We start from the raw sequence: 23,838 nt of genomic DNA on the forward strand, positions 1-23,838 counted from the left end.
CCTCCAGAGGTCTCTGGCAAGGCTGTCCCCTCTCACCCTTTCTTTATATAATTATGGTTGATGCCCTGAGTAGAGCTTTGGAATCCGAGCGGGCCTCCCTCAACCTTTCGGGCATTCGGTTCTAGGAGGGCATCGAAAACATAAACCATGGACCGTTTGCGAATGACATTACATTAATGGGAGGTGCTTCTACCACTATTTCTAGGAGGTTTAAAAATATTCTAGATAAATTTCTCAGTGCTTTGGGGGGAGCTACGAGTGAAAGTAAGTGCCACATCTACAACTGGAATATTACAAGGAAAAAAGATTGAGGAAATTCTAGGATTTAAAGCTATCAGAGACTGGAGAGAGTTCAACTACTTAGGGATCCCAATCTTTTTGGGACGAGCAACATCAAACGCCTAGAAAAAAGTGCAAGAGAAAATGAAATCTAAAATAGTAAATTGGGGTGGTATGTGGCTCAATAATGCAGGCAGAGAAATTTTGGTAAAGTCAGTCCTTTTGGCTATCTCCCTGTATCAGTTCACAACTCTTCAAGCTCCCAAAAGTGTGCTTCACCAAATGGGCATGTTCATCTGGAAATTCCTATGGGAAGGGGGCAAAATGGAAACCAAGAAATATCACTTAGTAAATTGGAAAATTGTTAGAGCTCCAAAGCAGCATGGTGGACTGGGGATCAGGGACCCAGGATTGGAAAATATGGCTATAGGAGAAAAACTTTACTGGAGCTCTGTCATAAACCTAAGCCAGTGGTGGTCTCAAGTTATCAGGTCCAAGTACCTATCTCCTTCAAATGATTAGGCTGGGAAATTGGCCTCTAGATGGGGTTCTCCCATTTGGCAGTTGATCAATTCCTCCAGGGACCTCATCACAAAATATTTAAGCAAGATCCCTGGAAATGGGGCCACTATCAATATATTTATTGATTCAATTCTCGGCCTTCAATCCCTAGATTCTGATCAATCTTTGGAGGACCTTCGTCTTTTTTTGGAAAGCAGAGGGGTGGTAATGTTGGATCATATTGTGGAGTGGGACCAGCAAGGTGGCTGGAAACATTGGATGATGGATAACATCCCAGAGGCTCTTTTCCCTCAACGTGAAAGGCTCCTGAGGTTGTTGATTGGTCGGACCCCCATTGCACAAAATGTGGAAGACAGTTGGGGTTGGAAGAGCGCCAGCTACTCAATGAAGAATGGTTATTTGCACATGCTTGCTGACACCCATTTACCTCCAAAAAATGTGGTTTGGGGAAAAATCTGGAAAACAAATGCCATTCCAAAAATCAATTTCTTCTATTGGCTGCTCACCCATAAAAAAATTCTTACTGCTGAAAACCTTAGGAAGCAGGGGCAGATTTGCCCCTCAAGATGTCCTCTCTACGAATCAGAGGAGGAGTCGATCTCTCATCTTTTCCTGCAGTGTCATGTGATGAAGGAAGTCTGGGTTGTGGCCCTCGGTCCCCTTTACTATAGAACCATCTAGCATGTAGACATTCATTCCTTCTTCAACTCTTGGCCCAACTCGTATGTGGGCTCCCTTCAAGCCAAAAAACAAATTAAGGAGGTGTGGTCTACTCTCTCGAAGTATATCAATTAGAAAATTTGGATATCCAAGAATAAGGTGATTTTCATAATGTCCATATCCCGGCAAGGAATATAGCCATGACAGACCTCTCTGCTTGTATGGAGCTGCACAAACCTGTTAATGACCCTTCTTTGGATCGGCTGGAAACTACTTGCCAAGCCCTGTGGGAGGTCCCCCTAACCCCCCCCCCCCAGGATTTAGTGCATACTCCCTATGTTCAGGCCAATTGGATTATGAAGCTATGTCTGTAGGCAGATGGCATGGCTAAAACCCACAAATAAGTGGACCCTTCAATTCGACGGTGCGTCAAAAGGAAATCCTGGGGTGGCAAGAGGAGGAGATATAATCACTAATCCTGAAGGAATCATTGAATTTAGTTATGCTTGGGGGCTAGGCCTAAAGACCAATAACCAAGCTGAAGCTTATGGAATGCTCCTGGGACTAATCCTGGCACATAGAAATGGGATAAAAAAGATTCATGTGTTAGGAGTCTCCATGATAGTTATAAGGCATATGATTAACACTTCAAAGGCTAAGGTCTCTAACCTGAATCAAATCATTATGAGAGCTCGGAACTTGATCCCTGCTTTCGACTTGGTGACCTTCTATCATGTCTTGAGGGGAAATAATCATGATGATGATAGACAAGTCAATAAGGCAAGCCATCTGGAGGAGGGAAAATGTGTCATCAACGATGTCGTGAGCACGACAAAAATTCCTTAATAAATTAAAGAGTGTCATATGTAGGCTGGAAATAAAGCCTCAATGGATAGATATGGAGGTGAAAAAGTTGCAACTATAATTCCATAATGAAATGAAGCCCCACCCTTCTCCCCCTAGCTCTCTCATGTCATCTCAACCCCCCCTCCTATCCTTTCCCCCATCCCCCCCGCATCCCTTCCCCTTTCTCCCATTCCCCCTCCCCTTCCCCCTTCCCTGTGGCCCCTCCCCTTTCTAACCTCCACCTCTGCGTTATAACCTCTGCCCTGGGCTCCTCCTCCCCCTGTCGCATCACCCTCTGCAAGCTCCTGCTAGCCATATGTACTCGTGGCAAGCCAGACAACCAGACTCGCTCGAAACGTGGCATCCCATGGAAATTTTCTACCACACCTGTTTCAAGAATAAGTCATAGCGTGCGGCCTCATAGTTTTGGCCTTGGTTTTTGGAGAATTAGGCAGCGCAACACCTCGGGCACATGTAGGGATTTGAGTTTTACAGAGAAAAAATTAATTCAAGACCTCAGTGAAGTCAGGCTCATTCGTGGGAGAATTGTGGAATGACTGATAGAGATCAGGAGCTTGGTGGGAAATTAATGGAGGAGGGTGGATTTATGATGGAATACTCATGGGATCTCGATTGCAACAATCTCCTCGCTCATCTCTACATCACCTTTAGGTCAGGAAGCAGGTATAAAGTGCATACAAGTATGTGGGTTTTTTTACATTATAAGCTCTGAGAGTGGGATGGTGGTTTCTACGAAAGCCTGGTGGCTAGAGTCAAGGTTGTTGTGTATCAGTTTCTGTCACAGAGGTTGGGCGTTATGCTGTGAAGAGTCGTAATGAGGGAAGGAAGGTTTGTCTGTCTGAGGTTTTGAAGGAAAATCAAGAAATTATGAGCATAATTGGAAGGTCGCGGGTGTTGGGCTTAGGTTGTCTGAAGTGTTTGCAGTCGAACTGGATTTGGGACACTGGGTGGGTTAGAGGAAAGTTGGAGTAGGAGTGAGGTTGGATGATGCATTCTCGCCGAGGAGCAGGGTAGTCTGTTGTGGGCGCAATAGGGTGCTTGGCTGCGGGAGATCAGGAAAAACAGTGTCAATTTCTACAGATCGATAAAAAGTGCGGTTTTGGAAGTCAGCATGCAGGATTCTGAAGAAAGCTCTTGGTCAGGCACGTGGGGAAGCCACAGGTCGAGGTCTGGTGGGTTGAGAGTCGATTCCTCGGTGCAAGGTGGAAGATACAGACCCTCCTGTCTCACCTGTGTTCAAGATCATTGGGACCTGCGAGAAGCACTGTCAGAACTCCAATGCAGCATGCATCAGAAAATGCATGAGAATATGAACATGCAGGAAAGGGAAATTGAGAAAAAGGAACATATCAGGCAACTTGAGGATGAAGTGGACGCACTGCGTCATCAACTGGAAAATTTGAAGCTCAAGGTGGATGCAATAGAGGATGGTTTGGAGGCAAATGTGGAGGGTGTGATAGACCAGGAGAATCCCAAAGACTCAGAAGAGGCCTCCCCGGGACTGGATCTAAACAACCCAACCCCTATGGATAACTCACCATCTCTGTATTGGTTTTTTTTTTTGTTTTATCAAAATTATGAACTGTAAATGTATATATCTCTTATTTCAATTATGTCAAAGTGATAGCTATAGATATCCCAGAATGGGTAATTTTTGTAAGCAAGATAGACATAACTACTGCAATAGTATAGATGGACCAAGAAATTTGTATCAACTTGTTGAAGTAGTGATAAATCAATGTAAAGAACCGATTTTGTTGCAAACGGATGCGACTTTTTTAATATAAACTATACTCATTCCAGTTAAAAAAAAACAATGTGTGTTTATAGGTTAAGGTACTCTTCGACACAAATTTTGATTAGTACTTTTGGTTCTAACTCTCTAGGTTTTAGCATAGATATTGGAGCGTAGAATCTATGCATCATGGTCTAATTATTGGCATGAATACCCTACCCTTCCCATCAATTTTATAAGAAATGTTACTTGATGTTGATAGGGGACAATTTAGGGATTATTATAAAATATTCTCACAACATGATGGAAGGAAAAGTAGTTACTTATGCCAGGATCTATTGAATGGTGTTGTCTTTGATTCCAACATTCGTCTTTGAACGCTCTTAATATTTGTCTATGGATTTCATCGATCGAAATCTCTTTGGTCAAGGTCTTAGAGTGTGCTCATGATGCTCCACTTTTGATGAAGATTTTGGATAAGATGATATCTTCATTTGATATTACTCATTGTGAAGTTTCCAATAGTAGGTGGTATACCCATGACTCCTCTTGATTGGGGAGATATTCTCCTTCAACATTGATTCCCCAAATGTATGGTAATGGTTCCCAAATTGAATGATGAAAAGAAGTTATTTGTTTGGTTATATTTGGAGTTTATACTCCACATTTTTTTCTTAAAAATCATGTGGGTCTTGGGTTGACCAATCATCCCTTCTATTAAGGAATATCCTATCCCAAATTGATTTCAAAAATGATTAATGGATGAAATCAAATAAAATTAAAAATTATGGGTTTATTCTAAATCTTATTGATCAGGTGGGCCTTATCAATAAACTAAATCTTTTTAGGTCGGCTCCATGGCTGGAGGGCTAGTTGGTCCCTTCTAAAATTCCCCCTCCTACTAATATAAATATAGGACTCAGTGTGTCCATAAAGAGTATCAATCAATCATGCATTTATTCTGAGGCTAGAGTTGGATTGAAAATATAAAGAGGAGGTTGTGTTATTAAGGGTATTTGGGCTTAATTGTTTTAAATTTTTTTGGGATGGTTCTTCGTTGTGTAGAGACTCTTTCTGAAGCAATTTCAAGGCACATTCTAGCCTATTCTAAGACAAAACTTGAGCAAGAAAAGCATACACAACTTCTGAGGTCGGCAAGAAGTTTTACTTTATTTATTCTTTTTCATATCCTAGTTTGGAGGTGGTAGAGTTATAATATAACATAATTGAGATCTGCGGCATCATTATCACATGCCCAGAGTTTGGTTTGTCTCTGGATCACTATTATAACTTGAATCTGTGGCATCATTATCACATGGTTTAAGTTTCTCTGTGCGACATCAAGTTTTTCTGGGCATTGTTTTGACTTGGTATGAGTTTACTGGTCGTAGTTCGTTCTCTTCGGGACATGATTTCTTTATTCCCATTTTGACCAAGGAGTTCTTGACATTCAATGAGCATTCTTGGCTAATAAAGTAGAATTTCCATTTGTGATCGGTCTTCACGAATTATTCACTCTACGTTTGATTTGATTACACTAGGGTAGCATGTCGAGAAGATTTGCTAGACGTGTGATGATTGCAATATCGACGGTAACATGTCGATTGCAATGTGACGGGATTAGCTTGTTTGAAATTTGAACCAGTTACTTGTTACAAAGATATGCTTAGAAATTGAGGATTTTGGTCATCACTTTTTCGACAGATGAATCAACACCTAAAGAGAGTTGTATTAATCTAAATCAATTGCAGAAATATTTGATGGTTGTTGTGCATATCAAAGTGTGAATGTCTAATGGAGAATATTTGAGGAGGCATGTTATAATATATCGCAAGTATATAGGATGCACCTTGAGGCTGAGGTATCAGGGAAGAAGGTAAGAAAATAATTCGGTTCAAGGAATTCGAAGAAACAATAGAAAAATTTTATGGCACATTGTAGATATTATGAACACACAATATTGTTGTACAATTGGGATCTTGAGTAAAATGATTTTGTACCATATCATTAGTTTCAATTAAAGAAAATTGACTTCAGGTTAAATATTCAACTAGAGCATTTGAGTCTTGATTTTGGGAAAGCAGACATTCATAGGTATTTTGAGCATCCTCACAATATGTTTTGAACAAAGTTTCCTAGAATTTAGCTTGTCGCTATCATTGTAACTATTGTTAGTATGTTGTTGTAGAAACTGTGACTAGTGTTGCTTGCCATGGTCATTACTATTGTCAGATTTCTAAAAAGATGGTTATTAGCTAAATTTACTACATAATATGTACATGAAGGATTTGTGGCAGTGGCAGCTCAAGGTTTGAATGCAGATATATGACAAGGCTAATAACATAGTGATTACATTACTTGACAATTTATACCAAGATCATTAAACATTGTTTCTTTTGTAGCGACCTCATATTTATGCCACTTATATGCTAAGTATAATTCGGTGCAAAAAGATATGGATATGTCTTGAGTTGAGTTGTTGATACATGGTTGTATTTGTTATTAGAGTAGAAGCTGAGGTAGATTAGGGACATTTGATGATAGCAGTGGCTTGCAATGTACTGTAGAATTTGATCAGTGTGACCTCATGTATGGCCGAATGTGTTTGAAAACATATGTGATATGCTAAATGTGCAATGGTTGATGTATTGATCAGAACTAGTGCATGATGTTAGGGTTTGTGAGTAAAGATGCAAAGCTTTGTTGAGTAGAGATGATAGAGTTTTATTGTGAGATCAGAGTACTTGGCTAATATGTATGTTGTTGACCATTGTTGGTGATAATATTGTTGAGGGAGGTTTTTAGAATATTGTAGAATACTAGACTTGAGAAGAGGCATGTATAGAGAATAGACAAAGAAATTGATTTGCAAGGTACTGCACATTGTTGAGATCTTATTAATGCCATTGTTATGACAAATGGATAGAAGCATAGAGAATGCAACAGTGTTAGTGACAACATTAGTGGTTGAGCATTGTCACCAATGTGATCTCTCTTATTCTTTTATCTTTTATCTTTAGGGTGGAAGGGTTGTGTAAGGCGGAGATTAGAGTCTCCTTCAGGTTGGATCCTGAGAACACTTCAGGGAAGCAACATGGTGCTAGGGAAAGATGGATCATCATTTTAGTTAAAGTTAATAAACCAGGGTGTTGGAGCGTCCTTCCAATTGAAGCTGGTAAATAAAAGTGGTGGAGCATCATGTTCGAGCTGATAAATTAAGGGGTTGGAGCCTCCTTCCAATTTTTGCTTAAGAATCTTGGAAGTTGAGTTTCATGTTCATGTAATCTTGAAAAGACCTATATTAAAAGTGTTTGGTGTTTTTTCTCCCATAAAGGTTTCCACCTAAAAATTTATTGTGTATTGTCTTAATGTTGTGCATTGTTGAATGGTGTTGTTGATTTATGTCTTGATCTGATGATAATGTTATTTAATGCTTTAAAGATTAAAATTAACTAATTGAAGTGAAATATTGATTCATCCCCCTCTCACTATTTCCAACAATTGGTATTAGAGCATGATTATTCATTTGTAGCCTAACATCTAGAAGGTAGATCTCATAAGAACAGAGATGGAAAAGTAAAAGAAGCATGCATCCAAAGGATCAAAGGAAGTCTCCAGTATTTTATTTGTCTCAAAATTTCTTACAACTATGGAAGAGAATTAAGTTGGTCCAACTCTAGAGTTTGATGAAACTAAATATGAAAAATGGAAATATAAAATGGAAGGATATTTGAAAGTCGGTGGATATTATATATGGAACTCTATTGTTTCTAGAAACACATCCATAGATGATTCTAGAAGGTACAATACAAAATAAATGAATGTTTGTTTTGCAATGACCTGATATTTATGCCATGATATGCTTGGTATAATTTAGTGCAGAAAGATATGGATATGTCTTAAGTTGTTGAGACTGCATTATATTTGTTATGAAAGTAGAAATTGAGGCAATTCAGGGACATCTGCTTAGAGTAGTGGCCTGCAATGCAGTGCAAAGGTTGATATGTGTGACCTCATCTATTGTTGAGTGTGTTTGAATACATATGTGATATGTTAAATGTGCATTGGTTGATATCTTGAGAAGAACTAGTGCATGATGCTAATTTTTATGAGCAAAGATGCAAAGTTTTGTTGAGTAGAGATTGTTGAATGATGTTGTTATTGATGCCAACATTTGTTTTTGAACGCTATTAATATTTGTCTATGGATTGCATTATTTTAAAGCTGATTTGGTCAAGGTCCCACGGTGTGTTCATGATTTCTTTCTTTTGATAAATATTTTGGCTGAGATGATTATTAGTTTTTCTTACAATACCATATTCATTTGATAGTACTCATTATGATGTTTCCAATGGTAGGTGGCACACCCCATGACTACTCATGATTAAGCAGATATGCTCCTTCAAAGTTGATGCCCCAAACATGTGGTCTTTGTGGTCTTTGGTTTTCAAGTACACCATCCCCTGCTGAGGAGGAAGGGCCCTCCTTCTTAGTAGGGATCACTGGTTAGTTAGAGTGGAATACATAATTGCATAAATATTTCTCACTTATTTGATTGATGTCATTGTTGTTGTTACATTTAATTTTGTGTGTAGTTTAATTAATTACAGTAAGTTTTGGAAGGTGTGACAACTTAAGTCCTAGGCCAATCCCTTAGTTTAGTGTGGAAGTGAATTATTTTATTTGTTGTTATAGTTTGGATTGCACTTCCTTTTATGTGTGCAGATTGAATGAGTGATGGTTTTCAGGAGTGTTGTGAGAGTGGTTGAATGACATATTGCATATATATTTTTCAGTTATGTGATTGTTGTTACTTCTATTGTTATAGTTAAATTTTTATGTAATTTAATTAATTGCAATAATATTTGGATGGTGCGACATCTTAAGTCTTTGACCGTTCCCTCAGTTTAGTGTGCCAGTGAATTATTTACTTTGTTGTTACATTTTGGATTGCACTTCCTTTTATGTGTGCAGATTGAATCAGTGATGGTTTTCACGAGTGTTATGAGAGTGGTTGAGATATGTTGATTTTCATACTGCTACCTTGAGTGGATGATTACCTTGTACTGCAAATGGTGCACATTTTTGACATGTTATTTCTACTATGATCATAGAGATGTGTTGGTTTATGCATTATGGATGATGTGAGATTATGGTCGTATGTTGTTGTTGCAAGTTCATGAGCTATATTTATGTTGTTGCTACATAATGGAGTTTTATGTTTCTTAGTTGATGTCATGATTATATCTTATTATTGCTCATTACTTCATATCTCATGATGATCGATTACTGTTGTTATCACTTCATTTGCTACTAGATAATGGATCTATCTTATGTGCTTATATGATTGTATGCATGATAAGGTTTTTATATTGTTGATCATTCATCATCTTGTTGATTGGAAAAAATGTTTGTAGTGTTGATCAAGGATCTTATTTGAGCATGTCTTGGTGAGAGGCATGAGTTTTATTCATTATGTCACAACCACATGCTTCATATTGTACTTCATTAGCTTCAGTCATGTATCTTTTTTATAAAACCATGTAGTCAAGAGTTCATGTCATTGAGTTTATGAGTCATGACAAATTGGTGTATTTATGGTTTGTTACAACCATCTTTGGGCTATTGTACATCATGTAATAGTCATTTTATGGCCTTGTATCTCATTATACAACCATGTACTACATTGTATTGTATACCATTGGTCATGGTCATGTTGGAGAGAATCTTGATGTCTAGTATTCATTTATGAGGGCAATCATTCATATGAGCTTATGAGTGTTGTTTCAGTGATGTATTGTATATCAGTCACATTGTATAGTCAATTCCTTGGTCCTTGAGGTGTAGCCTTCAACTAGAAGACATTGGTTACAGGATGATGATGTTCAGGGAGAGCATATCCAGTATTTTTCTCATGATCAAACATGGTTCGTTGTTGATGTTGTTACACTATGTTGTTTTTGGTTTGGATGAGAGTGAGGTTGATGTAGTTGGTGTTGCTGAGTTGAGTGATGTTGATATTATTGTTTATGATGTGTTGATGCTCATCTTACATTGATGTTGTTGATGATTATACTTTGCTGCAGATAGAGAGAGTGTTGCTACTCATGGTATTTTTTGTTGTTTCCCGTGTTGTTGTTGAGTTGAGTGTTTTTGTTGTTAGTTGAGAGTGGTTTTCATGCAGAGTTTGTTGCTAGTGCTTCAGGAGAGAGAGAGAGAGAGGTCCATTGTTTGATGTCATGCTGCCATGAGGAGTGTTGTTGTTCATTGATGAATTATCATTATGGTCCACATTGTGTTGATGGTAATAGTTGTTGCTGCTTGTTGAGACACATCTAGTGTCCAGGGGGGGTAGTGTTTATTCATATATGCTTTCTTGAATGAGCTCAGCTCTTTGCCATTGATGTCAAAGGGGGAGTGAATGAGGAGTTTTTCAGAAGCCATTTGGTTGGTTTAGCTAGGGTTGCCATCAATGCTAAAGAGGTGGATTGTTGGCATTATGGCTCAGTTGTTTGGTTGGCATTGATGTGAACCTAGTAGCATTGGTGTTGGTTGGAATTGATGTCAACCTGCTAGTGTGTGATTGTTCATGAACATAGTTCATTAGGTCATGGTCTCTGATGTGTATGGGTATGGATGAGATATTACATGGTTGTTTGGTAGAGGACTAGACTTATGCTAGTGAGATGGTACTTGGCTTGTACATTGGTTGCAGACCTTGACTTGATGGTTGCAAATGTTAGTATAGATTGTTGGTTGGTATATGTTGGATGTCTCGGCAAGATGTGGAATTGCTATACCTATTTAACATTCAAACATTTTTATACTCTAAATGATAAAAATAATAAACATTTTTCATATACCAATAATTATAAATAAACAATGTAAAAATATTAATTATTAATTAATAAAAACTATGAAAATAATTATATATGTAACCTAAAATGTTTTATACTTCGCATATATAAATTTCGTGTTTACATATGATTCAATGAACAATAATCATAAATACCAGTAACATCATAATTGTATCATAATATATCAAAATGATAAATTGTAAGAACCACTTGCCCCACTAGGAATACATAATGCTATTTTAGTGATGCACATGTAAGGAATGTATAATAAACTCGGTCTGGATAAAGTTTAAATATTAATATAGTTTTTACGTCCGAATGTGGTATAAAATAAATAGTGTTACCCTGAAGTATTTTTTCAACTTCGTAAGTTGAAATAGAAAACATAATTTGATAATATATTTATTAAAAAAAATCCCTAAATTGATCATATAAAAGGTATTTTCCTCTTTAACTTCGATCTTTGTGGAAATTAAATGATTTGTGTTCAATGATGTCAAAAGTTTGACAAATTTATGTACCATGATGTTTTATTTATTTATTTATTTATACGTGTTGTTGATTGTTTTTATGGTATAATTTATTTTGTTTTTTAAATTCTACTTATCACATACATTTTTGGTTCAACAAATGATATCTTTATTATAAAAAAGGTGTTAATTCTAGCGAATTGAAAAACAATAGCCTAAAACATATTTTTATATTCAAATATTAATTAGTACTTTTTTTATTGGACACTTTTAATTTAGTTTATTAAATTGGTGAGGAATTGATCTAAAATTATGACTAGCTTATATGGAGATTGGAAGGTTAAAAGTATTGAAATATTTTATAGTTTATATGGAGATTGGAAGGTTAAAAGTATTGAAATATGATGAAATAATAATATCAATATATGTCTGATTAATATAAGAGATTTATATAGTCGATATATGAGTATCATTGTCATCTAACGCTTGATAATGTTGTGTGTAGACTCATGATGATCTAATGGAATTGTCTATGATGGAAATAATTCGACAATATTAGAATTCACCAAGAAATAAAGATGTGTGGATATTAGTGATGATTTGAAAAACATTAGAATTCACCTAGAAATAACGATGTGTAGATATTAGTGATGCTAACTTGACCATCTTTGTGGAAATTATGACTTATTAATCACCTTAATGATATAAGTGACTAATTGATTATGCTTCCTGATGCAGGGATACCCCCGCACATATCCACAGTATGCATAAATATGCATAAATCCATTGTCCCGAGAATTTAACTCCCTAAGGAGTCAAATCTTTAATATCAATGGTTAAGGCCCCTTTATCACTTCCTTTATATCAGAACCCAATCATCCCGTTAAAACCTCCTATCGGGACTTTAATCAACCTTTGAGCCTTCATATAAGACTTTATTGAAGTTTGTCATCAAACCTTCCTATCGGCGCTTTAAAACCCTTTATAACCTTTATTTGTGACTCTTAACCATGTATATATGACCTTTTCCTTTATGAACCATTGGTTATATATAATTGACACATGAAAACCCTTTATCGGCGCTTTATCCCTTATAACCTATTTACAAAGGAAAATACATGCAAACCATACCTTTCCTGCTTTTGGTACGGCCTTGGCACATTTAACGAGGACCACCTTTATCGCTATCGCAACTTTCCATTCCCATGGTCATTTTAACACACGACTCTGTCTCCTCCGATATGCGATTAATATAACGGAAATCAATTCATATAAGCGTCGCTTAATAAATCTTCGGGTCCACTCTTATCGCATGCCCCAATACTCTTTACCCCGATCAAAATACACTATCGGCGGTTATTCCATGAGAAATGCGCTAACACGAAAAATGCACTATCGGCGAGGTTATTCCATAAGAAATGGAATAACACTATCGACACTTGCTATCGGCGATTCCATTTGAATTGACGATATGCGATTAGCAATCAGATTTGGGTCATCAATCTGACGCCAGATCCGACGGCTGTCGCTTAATTGCAATATCGCAATCGCCACTTCCCATTGGCTAGTTCCGATCAGTCCAATGCACTGACCCGATATGCCTTCCGGACACGACAAGGGTGTAGGCTCCCGTCAATAATATTTCACATCCAGATTCCTAATTCAGCTAGGTTTTGTGCAATTCTTAGTGTAATTTGGGTTTTCCGCTTGTGGAACCAAAACAATACAATAAACTCTGTCGATCTGATGTTTCGCCTTACTCCTCAGCGACATCATCTGGACCATTTATCTTCCAGATCCAACAGCGACTGAGCGCCGACTCTTCACTTCTCGCTCCTTCCTTTTACTTAGTTTTTACGCTAAGTCTTTAGTTTGGCTATGGTTTTGTTATTCTTCAAAGGTTTCGGCCTGCTGCTATTTCATTGTGCACTCTTCCTCCTAAGCTTTGGCATTGATCCCTCTATGGATCCAATGATCCATTATGATCCTCCAAATCATTCTCTCCTCTATGTAATCGTTGAACTCCACCTGCAACTCTGTATTGCATAGAATATATTAACTCATTCTTTCACCTATTTAATAATCGATCACACACTTATGCCAATAGGAAATTGAACCTCTGTGTATATATATATCAACAAACAATTACAAAGTGAGCCTCTTTGTCTCTCCTCGACCTGATCTTCTAATCTAATGGCCTCTGTCCATTTCTGCCCATAGGCTTACAAACACTCCAATCTGCTATCTATCTACCTATTCAACCTCTTTAACCTCTGCTCATGTCTTTTAGGCTTACATTTATACAAAGGGATTCTAAAACCAATTTCTGGTTTAGATCCATAAATCCCTCAACAAAATCCTAAAATCTCTTTCTCATCCCTAAGGATTCTCTCAAATCCACAAAATCATGAACTAATTCCTAATCTGAGGTTTACAATCAATTCTCAATCCTCTCATCACTCAACTATCCTAAATCTCTCATGTTCTCCTACATTTGAGAACATTTACAATAAAGCCTCACAATATTCAATTAATTCCTATTTTCATTAAAATCACTCAAAACATTAAATAATTACATTAACTCAATGCTTAGGAAACCAACTTCTTTGAAATACAAGACCCCCTATGTCTACTAGAATACAACGATAATGTTGAGTTGGATGCTCCTACATCAAACTCCCCATGTAAGAAAATTTATGACCACCTGTCTAGAGAATTGTTTCCTCCTGGATCCCAGACTTTATTTTGTAACCTGTCTTTGCTTATCAATTGTTCTACTGACGTCGTTGTCTGATGTTGTTCTCCGGATCTCCATACTTTATGCTGCAATGCTCCACTTGCTTTGCTTTCACAGTCTACTATTGTCTTTCTCTTGTTGTCACTCCTCTTCTTCCTGGCTGTTATCTTCTTTTGAGACACTTTCATCATTAACCTTCTTATCAGTGCAATCTATTTGTCCAATATATCCTCTGTCTATTGATTGTTTTCATCTCTTGATTGCTGGACTCTCATTCTTGCTTGTTCTTCACTTATTCTGATTGCTTCCTTTTCATCCTTACTCTCTTCTTTACTGTTATTTTGCACCTTTTCAGCTGCTACTATATTGTCTTTCAGAACAATCACCTGCTTCTGTTTTCTGCACCTGTCAACTTCTTCTTGATTATTATTTATGACAACTGTTTTGTCATCCTTCTTCAGCAATTTATCCTCTACTCTTCTAACTTTCTCCTTTGAAAGTCTAATTCTCCATATATCTCAATGATTTTACTTGGAGTGAACTTTTGAAATTTTACACAACCTCCCATTGCTTCATTTTATATTGACCCATCATCACATGGTCCTTCTTCCTCTGCTAAATCTTTCTTGACATCCTTCAGTATATGTTCTTCCTCTTCTTTCATTTGGCTATCCACCTGTGCCAAATATACTCCAGCTTCTACAACAACATCTTCAATTGTAAGACAATCATTATAATAAAAAATATAAGGTCTCTGTACCTCTTCTTCCTTTGGCAAAACTTCAGTATGTTGCTCTGATCTCTCTTCTTCTGTCAGCATATCAGTATGTTGATTCAAACTCAAAGAACTCTTGAGACTGTCAGCTAGTCTCTTCTTCTCATCATCTGTTTCAATGATGTCTTTCAGCACTTGTCCACTATAGTGAACTAATTCTTTTCTAGTCTCCTTGTCATACTCTGCTTCAAAACTTTCATCTTCTGGAAGGTATTCTTTCACATCTTTGACAGCTTTAAAAGACTGCCTATCTTCTTCCAAACATGCAATCATACACAAATCATTAGTTTTAAAAATACAAGACCTTCTGGTCTCACTTGATGCTTCAGTCATCAAGCCTTTTGGCTGCTCTGAATCATTCATATGATTCAACTCCTCTAGCTCTTCATCACTTTCAAAAATTAATGGTCCATTTTCTGGTTCACATATCGAAAATTCAACACCTTCTTCAGCGTCTCCCTTTTGTTGTAGCTCAATTCTTTCTAGCTTCTCTGTCTTCAATTTGGCATCTAAAATCTGTTCAAGTTCCCTTAGTTCCTTTATTATCTGCATATTCACCTGTTGATTCCTCTTCTCTTGTAGCCTTTGCCACTTCACATTCTTTCTCATGACATAACCATGCTTCTAGTCTGCTTCATTTCTTTGCAACATTTCCATTAATACTTCAAGTTGAACTACTATCTCAGCCTTCTCCCTCTCATATTCCTCTTTTCTTAACTATCTATGTATGCCATTTGCCTTGGAATCTCCTTTTGTCCTCTGTTGTGGTCTCTTTCATAACCTATGTTATGACTATCTCTAGGCATCATGCTCTCCATCTCTATGAGTTCCTTACTCACTTCACTATGAGTTGCACTAAAGCCTCTTCAACAGCAAGTCTGTCCTACTACCACTTACCTCACCAAGCTCTCCTCACTCAGTATTTTGGTAAGCAAATGGTTCTCTGTCTCTGGAACCTCCTATGAGCAATTATCTTTGCTCTTTCTGGGCTTCAAATTGTCTGCATCTTCCAAGAACGCAATTGTCCTCTTTATCCAATCTCTGTTGGAATTCCTCAAGGTTCTGCCACATTTTTGCTTCCACTTAGAAACTCTTACTAGCTTCCTTTATCTCTTAGCAATTCTACCCACATCCTTTGTGGAATTGCCTTTTAGGAGTTGCAACAATTCTTCTGGATCAATGCAAAGACTATAACTTTTCAATCTTCAAATCCAATTAAAATAAAACCATATCATCTTACCTTCAAGACCTTTGTCTGATCTTGTCCTCCCATTCACCTGTACTTTTGAATGGAATGTCCTTTTCACTAGCTTTCAGCTGTATATTCAAACTCTGTTAGTCCAAAAACTTACAAACATCCCTCTTATAGTTTAACTACTATAATCCTGTTATAAAATTTCACTCATTCAATATCTGCTATTCATTAGACGAAACTGCATGCCTTCACCTACCTTCAGGATCTCACCATTTTTGCAAATCTATTTCAGAAAATATTTATGCTTCCATTGCACAAATTCTCAATATTCAGCTACTGTCAATCAAATTTAGAATTTGATTCTTTCTTCCCATCTTCCAGCTTATCTTGGCAAAGCTTAACTATCAGCAACAATTTCTCCTTTGTTGAGTTTTCTTCCACTCAGAAATCCTTAACAATTCCTTCCATTACTTCTTCTTAAGGCTTGATCTCCTTCTGCTGAGATACTTCATTAGTTGCAACCATCAATCTTCAATCTATTTCTTTATCCATTAAAACTCAAATCAGAGTTAAATAAAACAATACCTGTACGATTTCACAAGCAGTCTCCATTCACTCTTCAGATTCGAATGAATCTCCATTCTCCAAAACATCGCTATGGATTCTTTATATTCCTGCAATCTCTTCTTAATTCTTTCTCACCTGCCTCTAAGAACTTTAACTGTTCTTCTCCATTCTCCCAGCTGCACTCTGGTTGCTTCGCTGTCAGATTAGAATCTGATCTCCCTTGCTTGCACACACATCTTTCCAAATATCTCTGTTCTAATTTCTTTCAAAGAAACTTTCACACATAATTGCTTTGTTCTGCCTTATACCAAATGGTTCATTTATAATTCAGCTTTGATACCAAAATGATGCAGGGATACCCCCGCACATACCCACAGTATGCATAAATATGCATAAATCCATTGTCCCAGGAATTTAACTCCCTAAGGAGTCAAATCTTTAACTATTAATGGGTAAGGCCCCTTTATCAGTTCCTTTATATCGAAACCCAATCACCCCGCTAAAACCTCCTATCGGGACTTTAATCAAGCTTTGAGCCTTCATATAAGACTTTTTGAAGTCTATCATTAAACCTTCCTATCGGTGCTTTAAAACCCCTCATAACGTTTATTTATGACTATTAACCATGTATATATAACCTTTTCCTTTATGAACCATTGGTTATATATAATTAACACATGAAAACCCTTTATCGGTGCTTTATCCCTTATAACCTATTTACAAAGGAAAATACATGCAAACCATACATTTCCCGCTTTTGGTACGGTCTTGGCACATTTAACGAGGACCACCTTTATCGTTATCGCAACTTTCCATTCCCATGGTCATTTTAACGCACAACTCCGTCTCCTCCGATATGCGATTAACATAATGGGCATCAATTCATATAATCCTCGCTTAATAAATCTTCGGGTCCACTCTTATCGCATGCCCCAATACTCTTTACCCCGATCAAAATACATTATTGGCGGTTATTCCATGAGAAATGCGCTAACACGAAAAATGCATTATTAGCGGGGTTATTCCATAAGAAATAGAATAACACTATCGGCACTTGCTATCAGCAATTCCATTTGACTCGCCAATATGCAATTAGCGATCAGATCTGGGTCGTCAATCTGACGCCAGATCTGACGATTGTCACTTAATCGCAACATCGCCAATCAGTCCAATGCACCGACCCGATATGCCTTCTGGACCCGATAAGGGTATAGGCTCTCATCAATAATATTTCACGTCCAGATTCCAAATTCAGCTAAGTTTTGTGTGATTCTTAGTGTAATTTGGGTTTTCCTCTTGCGGAACCAAAACAATATAATAAACTCCGTCGATTTGATGTTTCGCCTTACTCCTCAGCAACATCATCTGGACCGTTGATCTTCCAAATCCAACGGCTATTGAGCGTCGATTCTTCACTTCTCGCTCCTTCCTTTTACTTAGTTTTTACGCTAAGTCTTCAATTTGGCTGTGGTTTTGCTCTTCTTCATAGGTTTCGGTCTGCTGCTATTTTGTTGCACACTCTTCCTCTTGAGATTTGGCATTGATCCCTCTATCGATCCCATGATCCATTATGATCCTTCAAATCATTCTCTCCTCTGTGTAATCGCCAAACTCCACCTGCAACTTTGTATTGCACAGAATATATTAACTCATTCTTTCACCTATTTAATAATCAATCACACACTTATGCCAATAGGAAATTGAACCTCTGTGTGTGTGTGTGTCTATATATATATATATATATATATATATATATATATATATATATATATATATATATCAACAAACAATTACAAAGTGAGCCTCTCTGTCTCTCCTCAGCTTGATCTTCTAATCTAATGGCCTCTGTCCATTATCTGCCCGTAGGCTTACAAACACTCCAATTTGCTATCTATCTACCTATTCAACCTCTTTAACCTTTGTTCATGCCTTTTAGGCTTACATTTATACAAAGGGATTCTAAAACCAATTTCTGGTTTAGATCCATAAATCCCTCAACAAAATCCTAAAATCTCTTTCTCATCCCTAAGGATTCTCTCAAATCCACAAAATCATGAACTAGTTCCTAATCTGATGTTTATAATCAATTCTGAATTCTCTCATCACTCAAATATCCTAAATCTCTCATGTTCTCCTACATTCGAGAACATTTACAATAAAGCCTCACAGTATTCAATTAATTCCTATTTTCATTAAAATCACTCAAAACATTAAATAATTACATTAACTCAATGCTTAGGAAACCAACTTCTTTGAAACAAAAGACCCCCTATATCTACTAGAATACAATGATAATGTTGAGCTGGATGCTCCTGCATCACTTCCAAAATAGTCATAGTATTTGATGATTTATTATTTCATTTGATAGTGATGTCATTCATCATTAAAAATTTGATGGAATTGACACAATGATTCAATGATAGATTTGATAAAATTCATGATTGTAACACTGTTGATTACTTGGTAATATGAAACTAATGATGTTATTGGCATCAATGATATATATTCTTGAGTAATGGAGGATTAATTTATTGGTATGATGATAAAGAAAAAATCTCTAACGACTTCTAATTTGATGAAAAGTTCAAAATTAATAATAATGATCAAACCCTTGAAATAATGATAGGGTACCATGGTTGACTTTTGCGAAGATGAAGATGGCTATGCTCGACCGATGTGGCTTCCATGGAGGCCTCGGAGGCCATAACCTCGAGGTTTGACTGTTTCCGAACCCTCACCATGCTGACCTGAGACATTTAACCCCCCGGCCTGGTTTATCCCTCCGTCGCGGTCTTTGCTTGAAGTTTTACTGTGCAGTTTCTTGTTACCTTACCCCTGTTTCTCCGCCTCCCTTACTCCTGCTTTTCGCCGACAGTAACTACCATTTCCCGATGGATTTGGAAGATGTCGTGGACTACGAGGCAAAGCCCAACCCCGACCAAGTCATATGAGCTCACCATCGAACTGGAATGGGCTCTGGTCCCCTGGCTGCAAAAAAACGCCCCCTGACAGTTGCACAGTCTGTGCTGCTCCACCCGAGCTCCTCTAATAAGCACCCTCTTCCTGTCGTTCACATAGATGATTTGCCTAGGTTAGACTGTCCACCGTTATCTCCTGCAACCCTCAACTTGTTGGGCACATGCCTTCAACCCTCCCCTTCATTCGACTCCCCACTGATTCATCCTCCGCAGTTCTCTGTGCCCTTGAGCATACCCTCATCCTCTTGTACTCCGACCTGTCCCCCTACACATCCCATCCCTGCACACTCTAGTGCAACCCTAGCTCCTGGCAGTCTAAACCCTAACTCTCCTATTCGATCTGGGTGCTTCAGCTCCCCCATTCCTAACCCCAAACCATCAACCAGGGTTGCAGAAGCCTGCTCAAGGAGCATCCAATGGGCCGCCGCTCAGATAAGCCCAAAAAGGGAAGGTGCCTAAAAGCTGTGGATAGAGACATTAATCTAACTCTTGGCGAGGACATTCCGATGGGTGAAGTGGCAGACACGGCTAAGAAGGTTTTGGTCAGGCGTGTGCGAGGCAAAAACTACACAGTGGAACGCCTCTGTCTCTGGACATCAGAGATTTGGGGTTCTCTTCTCAAAGAACTTCCCATCATCAGAGTCTTGGCCGGTTTCACAGAGAAGAGTACACAGATTGGATCCTCTCTCGTTTCTAGCACATTGAGCTTGCTCCAGTTCTGCTTAAAAGATGGGATCCCTTGTTCGACCCTGAGCGAGAACAGATGGGTGCAGGGCCGATTTGGGTTCGTCTGCCTGGCCTCCCAATGCAATTTTGGACCCCTTTGGTCTTCAAGCATATAGGCGATGCTCCGGGGACTTATCTTGAACACGACCAGTCATTTGAAAAAACTGGAATCATGACAATGGCAAGAATCCTTGTTCACCTAGATACTAGGGAGGGTCTGGAGGAGAAAATTACCCTTCACTAGAGGCATTTCTCACGTCACCAGAACCTGGACTACGAAGGAGTGCCCTTCCGCTGCCGAAGATGCCACAAGGTCGGGCATTTGTACAAGGATTTCCCTTTACTCTCTTCATCTGCTCAGGAGACTGCAAGAGGTGTGAAACACCGTCTGTCGGAAGAGCTGAATATGGATGAGCAACCATCTAGACAAGATCACCCAAAGGAAGTGGATGGTGCCTCGACTTAGCAAACTAATACTCCAAGGATTCCATCTCCATCCCCCCCACTGACGCGTTCCAGGTCTGCGGTGGGTGCTGCACCTACATCGGGTAATGATTCTATACCTTATTCCTCTGCTCTTCATTTTAATCATGTTCTTTCATCATTTCACACTCCCACATCTCTTTCAGATTCTATACTGTGCCCTCAACCCCCCTTAAATTGTGGCTTCGTGCCTCCTCCCCCCATATTCTCGACCACACCTCCGTCCCTTCCTATTTTTACTCCCCCTCCCCTCTCATCTTCCCCCTCCCTGCATCGAGCTCACATTCATACAACCTGTGATCTCAACCTCTGATCAGCATCCCCTTGCTTAGTCTTGGTTTATCCCCCAATCTACAGAGGCTAAACCTATTAGAGGTAGACCTTCAAAGCTTGCTAAAGCCATCAAATCTGCAGTGGTTGATGTAGCACAGGGTCATCAGACCACCATCGAAAGGGCACTTAGAGCATCCGAGCCCCTTGAACCTGTTCCCCTATGATTTGGCTCTCCTTCAACTGCAGGGGATTAGCCAACCCCAAGAAAAAATTAGCCCTTAAGCATCTTCTAAATCGTACCCCCTGTGACATACTACTCCTTCAGGAAACCCTCGGACCCTCTGAACTGATTACCAGAACCCTTCTTTCTCTCCTTCCCGGTTGGTACTTCCAAGGCCTAGATGCAGTGGGTAGATCTGGAGGTCTCGCCATGGGCATTAATCCAAAATCTATCAAAGTGATATCCTCTTGGGGTGGCTTAGGCTATTTGGGCATGGATGTTCTTGCTGCTGATTTAGGTAAAAATATTCGAATCATGAATATCTATGCCCCCAACCAGAACCGACTTGATTTCTGGCATTCCATTCTAGATAGCTCATTGATCACCAGCTCCACTATCATTGGAGGTGACCTAAATTTCTCCATAGGGAATGAGGAATCCTGGGGTCATCATTCACAGATCGACCCTCTCTCAGACCAGATGAGCTCCCTCCTGGACCTCCACGGGCTCATTGATGTCCCCATGAACAAGAAAATGCCCACTTGGCATAATAGGCGCACTGGTGAAGCAACTCTCGGAAGAAGACTGGATAGATTCCTCATTCATGAAGAGCTCCTCCGAACCCTCACCCTTTATAGACAATGGGTTGGCTCGGGTGGCTTATCGGACCATTCTCCCATCTTCTTACAAGTATCTGGTCCTTCCAGGAAGCCTCGAGCCCCTTTCAAATTTAATTCTTCATTCTTAAAAGACCTAGACTATATCAAATTAGTTTCAGATTATTGGCGAGCACAACCTCCCCTCAGGGATCAGAGAAAGGCTGCTGATTTCTGTGGGCATCTGAATCAGCTCAGGAGACTTACCATGGACTGGTCCAAAAGGAAGAAAGCGAGGGATGAACAGACTCTGGTGGATATTGAAGACCAGCTAGCCTCCTTAACTGATGAAAATGGACTTGGATTCCTATCCAATGAAACTAAGATGTGCCTGGTGGAACTGGAATCTCAGAAATCAAAGATCCTATTGGAAAGGGAAGAGTTATGGAGGCTCAGAAGTAGAGCTATTTGGATGCAAGCTGGGGATGGAAATACCAAATTTTTTCACAATTATGCAAATGGAAGGAAAGAAAATAACACCATCTGGCAGATGCCCATGGAACAAGAAGGTCTGGCCACCACTCACACTCAGCTAGCCAGGCTTGGATCAGCCCACTTCAAAAGTCTTTTTAAAGCCCCCACTGCCCCCACTCTACCCGAAATCATCAATCTGGCTGGTCACTTCCCTAGACCTGGATGGCATCGAAGATCTCATCAAACCTGTATCCATGGGGGAACTAGAGAGCACTCTAAAATGGTTCAAGAGAGATAAAAGCCCAGGCCTGGATGGCTGGCCTGTGGAATTTTATATTGCCTTCCTGGAAATTGTTGGTCCGGACCTACTTGCAGTTATTGAAGAGAGTCAGACCCTTGGTCGAATATATGCCCCCCTCAACTTCACCTACATCGCCCTCATTCCTAAATCCGACTCCCCCTCATCCTTCAATGACTTCCGTCCCATCTCTCTCTGCAATTGCCTCTACAAAATTATTGCCAAGATCATAGCCAATCGCATTAAGCCTATTTTATCTGATCATATCTCCCATGAACAATTTGCTTTCCTTCACCACAGACATATTCATGAAGCCATTGGCTCAGCCCAGGAAGCCCTCCACTCTATCAAATTGAAAAAGCTCAAAGGGATGGCTCTCAAAATAGACTTATCAAAAGCCTTTGATAAAGTAAGTTGGTTATACCTCAGAATGATTCTCACTCATCTGGGCTTCCCTCTGGAGTTCATAAGCTGGATTATGGGTTGTATTACATCTGTATCCTTTGCAATCCTCATCAATGGGTCAGCATCCCATCCCTTTCAGGAAGAAAGGGGAATAAGACAAGGTTGTCCTCTATCCCCACTACTTTTTCTCCTTGTTATGGAAGGCCTGAGTAAATTGATTGACTCGGAGAAGCGAACTGGGAGACTCAGGGGATTGAAGATTACTGATCATTTTACTTTGTCCCATATTCTCTTTGTGGACGATATACTCATTTTCCTCAGTGGAAGTGTACAGGATATCATGTCCATGAAAGAGTCATTAAAGCTTTTCAGTAGTGCTACAGGAATGGAAATCAACAGGGAAAAGTCCACTATTTCCTTCTCAGAATGCTCACAGCAGGAAATACAACTCTCGCTTCAAAATTTCCCCTTTCAGGTATTAGATCTTCAGGCCGAACTAAAGTACCTGGGATTTAGACTCAAACCAGATGGTTACAAACTAGCTGATTGGAACTGGCTAATTACCAAGGTGGAGAAAAGAATCAATATCTGGTGTCATCGCTTCCTATCTAGGGCGGGAAGACTGATTCTTATCAAAGTAGTATTAGAAGCTACCCCTGTTTTTTGGATGTCTTTGGCATGGATCCCCATGGGGATTCTTAACAGAATTCAAAAAGTGTGT

At 38.9% G+C, this 23,838-nt stretch overlaps 1 protein-coding gene across 1 annotated transcript; it reads left to right on the plus strand.

Annotated features, from left to right (window-relative positions):
• The first annotated feature begins 21,554 nt into the window (after positions 1-21,554).
• On the plus strand, positions 21,555-22,712 carry LOC149239670 (uncharacterized). Its single transcript, XM_089369937.1, has one exon. It carries the CDS (start codon positions 21,555-21,557, stop codon positions 22,710-22,712), a length of 1,158 nt encoding a protein of 385 aa, XP_089226063.1.
• The last annotated feature ends 1,126 nt before the right edge of the window (positions 22,713-23,838 follow it).

This window comes from Pinus tabuliformis, chromosome 8 (genome assembly GCF_031772625.1).
Source record: "Pinus tabuliformis cultivar Carrire ecotype Pingquan chromosome 8, CPIR1, whole genome shotgun sequence".
Classification (NCBI taxonomy): Eukaryota; Viridiplantae; Streptophyta; class Pinopsida; order Pinales; family Pinaceae; genus Pinus; species Pinus tabuliformis.